The 10962-nt window shown below is 41.7% G+C and overlaps 1 protein-coding gene across 1 annotated transcript; it reads right to left on the bottom strand.

The window, feature by feature from the left end:
* Positions 1 to 317: 317 nt before the first annotated feature.
* LOC130356937 (olfactory receptor 6N1-like) lies at positions 318 to 10433 on the bottom strand. The gene is made up of 2 exons (XM_056559116.1): positions 10419 to 10433; positions 318 to 1283 (listed from the first exon to the last, which is right to left on the bottom strand). The coding sequence occupies exons 1-2, from the start codon at positions 10431 to 10433 to the stop codon at positions 318 to 320; spliced, it is 981 nt and encodes a 326-aa protein (XP_056415091.1).
* Between the last annotated feature and the right edge of the window lie 529 nt (positions 10434 to 10962).

The following is a 10962-nucleotide window of genomic DNA, read 5'->3' as shown; positions in this document are numbered from 1 at the left end:
GTACATACATTACATTACTTATCCTGTACTGATCCTGAGTTATATCCTGTATTACACTCCAGAGTGGCCCCACCCACTGAGTGACCCTGCCCCATTGCCCTCTCCTTTTTTGGCTCTGCCCTCAGCCACACCCATGGCCCACATCCTGGATCTTTTGGAGGCCTAGCAATGCCCCTGCTTAACAGTATAATACCCGTTTGCAATAATGGCCAAAAGTCCTTCTGGACTCCAAAATGTTGCATTTTGCTGCATGTTTATTAATAAATAAATAGACAAAAATAAGATATAAAAAACACAAAAAATCCAATATATTGATGCTAGTAATTGGCTTTAAAGTAGATTTTCTTCTTGAAAGCTTCTTTAATGTCCTTGTTCCTGAGGCTGTATATAAGCGGATTCATCATAGGTGTTAATACTGTGTATAGTAAGGCCACCAGAGAGTCCACCTCTGAGGAGTAGGAAGCCTGTGGCCGGACATACATGAAGATAATCGGCAAGAAGAAGATACTGACCACGGCAAAGTGCGAGGCACACGTGGAAAACGTCTTCTTACGCCCTTCTTTGGAACTAATCCTAAGAATGGCTATTATGATTCTAATGTACGAAACGACCACTAGAGTAAATGATATTATAATTACCGAACCCGCCATTAAGGAGCCGATTAATACGTTGAAAGAGGTATCGGCACAGACTAACTGCAACAATGGTGGATGGTCACAATAGTAATGATGGATGATGTTAGAGCCACAAAATGGTAAACTCAAACCTAAGATTAAGCTTGATAGTGGACTAAGGAAGCCACCTGACCACGTCATAGCCATCAACAGTAGATACCATCTCTTAGTCATAATGGTCGAATAATGTAGAGGAGCACATATAGCCACATATCGGTCATAAGCCATTACCATCAGAAGTAAACATTCCGTTGCTCCTAAAGACAAGAAAATATACATCTGAACAAAGCAGGCTGTAAAAGAAATGGTGTCAAGGTTCATCGAGAACTTGGCCAACTTCTTCGGAATGGTCACTGTTGCATAACTCAGATCAAGGAAAGATAAATTACTGACAAAGAAATACATAGGAGTATGGAGCCGTCGGTCAAGAACGACCAAACAGAAGATGCTTCCATTACCAGTGATGGTGAACAGGTATATAAAGAGAAACACAAAGAAGAGCAGAATCTGATACTTCTGAAGACTCGGGAAGCCATAGATGATGAATTCGCTTACATGAGTTGTGGTCAGATTAGGAGAAACTGCCGAAAGAAAGTAATCTTCATCCACCTGGTGAAGAATAATTGGGTAAAAAAAAAAGTTAATAGAAAGTTTTGGATGGTAGAAGTAGTGGTAGTAGTGGTGATGGTTGGGGGGGGGGATGTAAGGGGGTATCACCCTACAAGTGAGTTCCCTCATTGGCCTCATATAGCCACCCTACCACTTGTCCTGTCCTTAAAGGCGTACTTCGGCAATAAGGATATGGGATAAGATGTCTGACTGTGGGGGTCCCGTTGCTGGGGACCCCCGCTATCTTGCATTCAGCACCCACCTCAGGGAGCTGTACTCCGCGCTGCCAGCTCCGAATCTGCCATGTGACGACCACGGGGTCAGAGTATCATGACTTCACAACTCTGCCCCCGTGTGATGTCACACCCCACCCCCGCTATGCAAGTCTATGGGAGGGGGCATGACGGCCGTCACGCTCCCTCCCATAGACTTGTATAGCGGGGGTGGGGGGTGACGTCACACGGGGGAGAAGTCGTGATGTCACGATACTCCGGCCCCCTGGTCGGCACCCGGTAGTTTGTGAGCTGGCATCGCAGCGTGCAGCTCAAAGAGGTGGGTGCCAAATGCAAGATTGCGGGGGTCCCCGCGGTCAGACATCTCATCCCCTATTCTTTGGATAGGGGATAAGATGTCTTAGGGCCGGAGTACCCCTTTAAGAAACAACTGTGGCCAAACAGGATGGTCTGATCCTATCTTATCTATATACTAATGTCACCTTTCACAGAATTTTTGGGTGTTTTTCTTATAAATTTTATGAAATCACAGCAGAAATTGCGCCATTTTACCCTGCTTTGAATATTTATGGTGAAAATGCTCAATGTTTGTATAAATTTCACCAAAATCCTAGAAAAATTATGGGAAAGCCGCTTCAAAAACACAGATAACTTCACCATCTGAACATATCCTAAAGCCTGGAGATGGCTGCAGAAGCGAGAGGGCGAGGGAAGAAGTCATGTCAGTCTGGGAAGAGCGGTGCAGTTGCCCGTAGCAACCAATCAGATTGCTGCTTTTATTTTAAAAGAGACCTGTAAAAAAGAAAAGAAGCAATCTGATTGGTTGCTAGGGGCAACTGTACCGCTCTTCTTCTGCAGAGGTTTTGATAAGTCTCCCCCTAAGAAGCTACTGCACATGTCGAGACAGAGATTTATTTAGTCACAGAAACATTGCAACAAGCACCTCTCCTCTGCTCACTATGTTAACCCTTGTAGTGCTCACAGCCTGGGACTTTGTCAAATGAATTGTTACTGCTCCTTATATCTGAATGTTTTGCAAGTAAAATTGTGTTGCACCTCAGGATCAGTACAGGATAAGTAATGTAATGTATGTACACAGTGACCTCACCAGCAGAATAGTGAGTACAGCTCTGGAGTATAATATAGGATATAACTCAGGATCAGTACAGGATAAGTAATGTAATGTATGTACACAGTGACCTCACCAGCAGAATAGTGAGTACAGCTCTGGAGTATAATACAGAATATAACTCAGGATCAGTACAGGATAAGTAATGTAATGTATGTACACAGTGACCTCACCAGCAGAATAGTGAGTACAGCTCTGGAGTATAATACAGGATATAACTCAGGATCAGTACAGGATAAGTAATGTAATGTATGTACACAGTGACCTCACCAGCAGAATAGTGAGTACAGCTCTGGAGTATAATACAGGATATAACTCAGGATCAGTACAGGATAAGTAATGTAATGTATGTACACAGTCACCCCACCAGCAGAATAGTGAGTACAGCTCTGGAGTATAATACAGGATATAACTCAGGATCAGTACAGGATAAGTAATGTAATGTATGTACACAGTGACCCCACCAGGAGAATAGTGAGTACAGCTCTGCAGTATAATACAGGATATAACTCAGGATCAGTACAGGATAAGTAATGTAATATATGTACACAGTGACCTCACCAGCAGAATAGTGAGTACAGCTCTGGAGTATAATACAGGATATAACTCAGGATCAGTACAGATAAATTAATGCTGTGTTGTTCAAACCGTATACCTCCACCTGTTGCAAAACTGCAACTCCCAGCATGCTTGGAGTTGTAGTTTTACAACAGCTGGATTCACACTTTTTGGAAAACACTGGGGGACAAAAACTACTGTAATTTCTGTTCCAGCGATATTATTCACACCTTTTTTTTTTTGTCCTCACATTTTTAAAGGTCTCTTGTGCTGCTTTGAAAATATGTGAAAATTCATTTTCGTGCCACTGTAGTTTTTTTTATTGCGGCCAAAAAAATATTTTTTTGTTGCAGCCATATTGGATTTTTTTGCGTCAAAATTGCCGATTTTTCCGCCAAATTTTACATACCAGAAAATTCTGGCAGAAACATCTCACAAAATATTCCATGGTTACTAGTGCCCAGACAAGCGATAGCAGGTGCAGTGACCAAAATAAATAAATATATATATATTTTTTTTTTTAATAACATTTTTCAATAATAATTATTTATTTTTTTAAATAATTACTTAAATAACACCTTTTCCCAAAAAAATAAAAAAAAAAATAAAAAAAATAAAACTACAACTATTTGTGTAATTTCTACACTATCAAAAAGCTGGTGTGAAATTTTTGATGTAAACAGGACTCTCCCCCCTCCGAAAATATCATGTAAAGCAGACAATATACCTGGACACGCCCACTTTTACAAAACTGATATGAACAGTGTAAGGGTGCATTCACACCACGTTTTTGCAATATAGTTCCCGTATATGTTTTCAATGTGAAAACCGTACAGAACCATATTGAAAACCGTACGCATTGACTCTCCATTGAAAACCGTATGCCAAACAATGCATCAGGTTGTGTCCGTTTTGCATCCTGTACGGTTTTGTCAGTTTTTTTCCGTACCCAAAACCATAGTCTACTACTATGGTTTTTGGTCCGGGTGAAAAACTGTATTAAACCGTATACGTTATTTTTAACATGGGAGTCAATGGGAACTGTACAGAACTGTATGTGCATACGGTTCCATCCGGTTTTCACCATACAGTTTTTAACTTTGCACAGTTTTTTTTTCTTGGAATTTCAATCAAACAAGTGAAACTTTATTAAAAATGGAGTGAAAAGTTAAAAACGTATACTTTTATTTTGCCACCGGACATCATTTTTCAAACCATACACGGTTTTTAACTGTATACGGGTTGAAATTTGTACACACGTTTTGATACAGTTTAGGCTGCATTCACACCACGTTTTGTACATTCGGGTGCCGGATCTGGCGGGGGGCGGGGCAAACCGGGCGCTCCCGTACCCCAGCCGGATCAGCCCGTGACTCCATTTACTTTAATGATCCAACCGGAGTCAAACGGTGACTCCGGTCGGCTCAGTTTTGACCTGTATGCGGTTTTGGACCGTACCTAAAACCATAGTACACTACGGTTTTAGGTCCGGTCCAAAACCGCATACGGGTCAAAACTGAGACGATCGGAGTCACTGTTTGACTCCGGTCGGATCATTAAAGTAAATGGAGTCAAGGGCTGATCCGGCTGGGGTACGGGAGCGCCCGGTTTGCCCCACCCCCCGCCAGATCCGGCAACCCGAATGTACAAAACGTGGTGTGAATGCAGCCTTAGTCCGGTTTTGAGGAATCCGTTTTTCATCAAAAACCTGATACGGGAACTGTATTGCAAAAACATGATGTGAATGCACCCTAAACCAAGGCACAAAGCTCTTTGAAAATGTGGTCGATACTTGGGGTGAATTTTGCGCTAAAAAAAAATCAATTTAGTGACAAATTTTGGCAAGAAATTGTTTTTTTTTTTTTGGGTGCAAAATTCTTTGAGAATTTCCCCCACTGTGTTAGTGCATATGGGGTTTCTGTCTTACTGATCATCAGCTTCAGTTCTATCATGACTGTCACTTACCTTGTATAAATCGATTCCCATAGCAGGATACGGGTCTTGAAGGTTGTAAATTTTAAGCAATTATTAGGATTTTTAGCAGCTTTTAGATTCTTTCTGACTGTATCATGAAGATTTTGTTGCCCTTTTGGGATCCTCTCATCCCACGGAGAAGTGTCCTTCAGGCTTCCTTTTTATACCCTCTTGTGTGAGGTTGGGGGGGGGGGGGTATTAATTGAGGTTAATGACCTCTCAGGAATCATTACACCAGGTGTTGATACTTTGTAACATCTGATCCTCCTCTGATGGCGCTCACTTTGTTATTGTTGTTTGCGGTAATAAAAGTTATGAAGCTCATATGGTTCTACCCTCAAGGGGTTAATCAGGGTTAGGTGAAGGCTCCTAAAATTAACTTATAGTAAACAGAAGGGACCAGAATGGTCCCCGGTGGAGTCGTCCATGGAACTTATCATTCTAGTAATGTGTGTTTTGTGCTTTCTTATACTTTGTCCCTTTAATTGTTTTATAAAGTATTTTTCCTTAGGGCCAGGGGGCCTGAGGGTCCAGAGCCTTCAGCCACCACTAGGGGCATCTCTCTAAAACATTTCCCAGGCTGTCAGGAATTGTAATGGGCAGGTGGGGCTAGTGCTGGACGGTATACAGGTTCAAACTGAATACCGGTGTGTTTTTTCTTTACGATGTGAATTTTTCACATACCGCAATACCGTTTCCATAGCAACCAACTCCAACGCGTGATGGCGTAAAGAAATGTCCGGCCACACAGCGTCTCTGGGAAGTGTAGTCCGGGCACAGTAAACTCGAGCGAGACATGGAGGAGAGTTACTGGGTGGCCTGACCGAGACCCCGGGTACCATGGTGAGGACCCCCGACCACCAGGAAACTCGAGAAGAACTGTGATGACATGGAGGAGAGTTACTTGGTGGCCTGACCGAGACCCCAGGTACCATGGTGAGGACGCTCGACTACCAGGAAACTCAAGAAGAACTGTGGTGACATGGAGGAGAGTTACTTAGTGGCCTGACCGAGACCCCAGGTACCATGGTGAGGACCCCCGACCACCAGGAAACTTGAGCAGAACTGTGATGACATGGAGGAGAGATACTGGGCAGCCTGACTGAGACCCCAGGTACCATGGTGAGGACCCCCGACCACCTGACACTATACTAAGGACCCCCCCGAAGTACTGTGAAAACGCCATAATTTAGAAAAATACTGTGATATAAATTTTTGGTCATACCGCCCAGCACTAATTGGGGCCTCCATCCTTAGAGGATCAATGCTCCTGCATTTATTTTTCCTTGCACTTTACGCTATTGGCATAGGACACCTAAGGTAAATTCTACAGAAATACTTAATATGGGGACTCAAAATGTGTACTGGAGGGACCTACCTTCTTATAATGGGTACCTATCTAATTAGTAGAAAGTCCTACTTATTTACAGTGAATAACTACTTACTTACTAGAGGGACCTACCTACTTACAATAAATATTTACCTACTTTCTAGAGGGACCTACCTACTTAAAATGGATATCTGCCTACTAATTGGAAGGACCTGCCTCATTAAAATTAATATATATCTACTTTCTGGAGGGACCTACCTACTTACAATGGATATCTACCTTCTTACTGAATGGACATCTAACTGCTTATTGGAGGGACCTACCTATTTACAATGGATATCTATCTACTTACTGGATGGACTTACCTACTTACAATGGCTATCTAGCTACTAACTGGAAGACCCTACCTACTTACAGTGGATATCCATTTGCTTATTAACCCCTTAAAGACATTTCCCATTTCAGCCTTAAAGGGGTATGCTGGAAAACATTTTTTTTTTTTTTAATCGACTGGTGCCAGAAAGTTAAACAGATTTGTAAATTACTTTTATTTAAAAATCTTAACCCTTACAGTACTTATCAGCTGCTGTATACTACAGAGGAAGTTCTTTTCTTTTTGAATTTATTTTCTGACTGACCACAGTGCTCTCGGCTGACACCTCTGTCCATGTCAGGAACTGTCCAGAGTGGGAGCAAATCCCCATAGCAAACCTCTTCTGCTTCTGAGACCTCTTCTGCTCTGAACAGTTCCTGACATGGATAGAGGTGTCAGCAGAGAGCACTGTGAAAAGAAATTTAAAAAGAAAATAACTTCCTGTGGAGCATACAGCAGCTGCTAATTTTTCAAATGGTTTTTGGGGGCATGTCACATTTAGGAAGCCCCTTTGGAGCCAGAACAGCAAAAAAAAAAAAATGTTGTTTTCCCCCCCAAATTTACATTTTTTACAAGAGGTTACAGGAAAAAATGCCCCCCAGAATTTGTAACCCCATTTCTTCTGAGTATGGAAATACTCCATGTGTGGATGTAAAGTGCTCTGCGGGCGCACTACAATGCTCAGAAGAGAAGGAGCGCCATTGGCCTTTTGTAGAGAGAATTTGTTTGAAATGGAGGTCGGGGGCCATGTGTGTTTACAAAGCCCCCCATGGTGCCAGAAGAGTGGACCCCCCCAAAAATGTGACCCCATTTTGGAAACTACACCCCTCACATGTAACAAGGGATGCAGTGAGCATTTACACCCCACTGGCATTTGACAGATCTTTGAAACAGAGGGCTGTGCAAATGAAAATTTTTATTTTTCATTTTCACGGACCACTGTTCCAAAAATCTGTCAGACACCTGTGGAGCGTAAATGCTCACTGTACCCCTTATTACATTACATGAGGGGTGTAGTTTCCAAAATGGGGTCACATGTAGGGGGGGGGGTCCACTGTTCTGTCACCACAGAGGGCTTTGTAAACACACATGGCCTTCAATTCCAGCCAAATCCTCTCTCCAATTGCCCAATGGCGCTCCTTCTCTTTTGAGCCCTGTAGTGCGCCAGCAGGGCATTTTTCCTATTACCCCTTGTGAAAATGAAAAATCTGGGATAACACCAGCATTTTAGTAAAAAATTTAAAATTTTCATTTTCCCGTCCAACTTTAACGAAAATTCTTCAAACACCTGTGGGGTAATTAAGGCTCTTACATTCCTTGAAGGGTGTAGTTTCCAAAATGGTGTTTTTTTTTTTGCATTTATGTCAGAACCGCTGTAACGATCAGCCACCCTTGTGCAAATCTCTGTGGGCGCTCTCACTCCTGAGTCTTGTTGTGCGCCCGCAGAGCATTTTATGTCCACATATGGGGTATTTCCGTACTCAGGAGAAATTGTGTTACAAATTTTGGGGTCTTTTTTTTCCTTTTACCTCTTGTGAAAATGAAAAGTATGGGGCAACACCAGCAAGTTAGTGTAAAAAATAAAAAAAAATTACAATAACATGCTGGAGTAGACCCCAACTTTACCTTTTCATAAGGGGTAAATGGAGAAAAAGCCCCCCAAAATTTGTTAGGCAATTTCTCCTTAGTACGGAGATACCCCATATGTGGCCCTAAACTGTTGCCTTGAAATACGACAGGGCTCCGAACTGAGAGAGCACCATGTGCATTTGAGGCCTAAATTAGGGATTTGCATAGGGGTGGACATAGGGGTATTCTACGCCAGTGATTCCAAAACAGGGTGCCTCCAGCTATTTCAAAACTACCAGCATGCCTGGACAGTCAATGGCTGTCCGACAATACAGGGAGTTGTGGTTTTGCAACAGCTGGAGGCTCCATTTTGGAAACAGTGTCATACCAGATGTTTTTCATTTTTATTGGGGTATCATTGTACTTGTGGTGCACAAGGCATGTAAAATATATGTCCATGCATAATTTGTATTGCAGCATCCATAATAAACTATAAAATGATCGCATTATTTAACCCCTTCAGGATGACAAGTTATCTGATTTTTGCACTTTTGTTTTTTCCTCATCACCTTCTAAAAATTATAGCACTTACAATTTTTCACCAACAGATCCATATGAGGGCTTGTTATTTGCAACACCAATTTTACTTTCTCATGACGTCAATCATTTCATCACAAAATCTACGGCGAAACCAGAAAAAAAAAATATTTGTGGGGCAAAAATACAACAACTCCATTTTGTAACTTTTGGGGGCTTCCGTTTCTACGCAGTGCACTTTTCGGTAAAAATGACACCTTGTCTGTTTGTCCATGCGGTCACAAGGATACCTAATTTACATAGGTTTTATTTTACTACTTAAAAATTAGTATGTTTAAAATTGTCATCTTCTGACCCCTATAGCATTTTTTTATTTTTCTGTATACGGGGCGGTATGAGGGCTCATGTTTTGTGCCGTGATCTGAAGTTTTTATCGGTATCATTTTTGTTTTGGCGGTTTAGTTAAGGTTATATTATAGTTCAGACATTTATGCACGCGAGGATACCACATATGTTTATGTTTATTTTTCTTTACATATTTTTTTTTTAAATGGGAAAAGTAGGGGGGTGATTCAAATTTTTATTAGGGAAGGGATTAATTCAAGTGTATATACTTTTTTAATACACAATTTTATAGTCCCTATAGAGGACTATTACATGCAATCTTCTGATTGCATACACTGCTCAGTGCTATGCTATAGCATAGCATTGATCAGTGTTATTAGTGCTCGATTGCTCCAGGCTCCTGAGACTCCTGGAGCAACCTAGAAATGATCGGACTTCGAGGAGGCAGGTAAGGGCCCTCCCGCCATCCAGTTCGACCACGATGGTTCCGATCAGCTCCACTGAGCTGCCGGGATGCATTTTTTTCTATTTTAGATGCCGTGATCATCTTTGATCATGGTGTCTAAGGGGTTAATGGCGGGCATCACCGCAATCGGTGATGTTCCGGTATCATAATTAACCAAACCCCAAGGCCGTAGCCTGGGGTGCAAAACACCTCAATTTTCTCCCCCCTAAAACATAACTTTTAATAGTATATATCTAAAAAGTAACAATTCCAGAAAGTGATAATTAAAAATGCAATGTCACATGGGAGAATAATAGTTATTGGGGCAACATGGCTCCAGTGTACAGGGCTCTGCAGAAGCCCAAACTTCCCAATTGTGACACTGATTAAAACACAAAATTGCCGCCTCTACATGTTTCGCCGTCACACGGCGTTCTCAAGAGGCAATATGTGGCAACATCACTCCAAAATGGCGGCAGGGGGTATTTATAGACCATTCCCCCATCATCATCAGTCAGCGACATCTCTATCTAGCCTATCACAAATGTTCTAATATTGCTCCAATCAAGATCCAATACATATAATTCACTTCCCGAATACTTCCATTTGGGAACCAATGGGAGAACCTAGAGAGCTCCTTACCTCATCTTCCCTCATCGTTCCGATATGTCATGTGATGGAACTACGTAAGCGGACTCTTCCGCATTATAACAGTGCGCCGCGCACGCGCAATCTGTTTTTCAGTATTACCTTGTCCTCTGTTGGCCGCGGATGAGTCGGCGCATGCGCCCGCACTCAGACACTATCTCGCTTACAGGGGGCCTAGTGCGCATGCTCCTGCACTTAGATTTTAGTCTACTATTTATAGTGCAACTGCGCTTATGTGGAGAGGGAGAGCGAGGTAGAGAAACCTCTCATAGGAGTATGTATAAGAATAAGACCTTAATAGTAATATTAAATAATATTATAATGACCATGGTACATCATAGCTAACAACCATAATGGATCATATCTTGCAGAATATAAAAAGTACAGCACCAATATATTAAATTAAATTCCACAGTAGGTTGGGAATATGTAAATAAATGAGATCATAATATGGGTATGGTAGAGTGATAAAATATATATATATATATATATATATATATATATATATATATATATATATAATAAGTGGTGATAAAAT

Source organism: Hyla sarda, chromosome 2, assembly GCF_029499605.1.
Source record: "Hyla sarda isolate aHylSar1 chromosome 2, aHylSar1.hap1, whole genome shotgun sequence".
NCBI classification, from domain to species: domain Eukaryota; kingdom Metazoa; phylum Chordata; class Amphibia; order Anura; family Hylidae; genus Hyla; species Hyla sarda.
The sequence above is the reverse complement of the archived record's forward strand: the minus strand, read 5'-3'. Positions and strand labels throughout refer to the sequence as shown.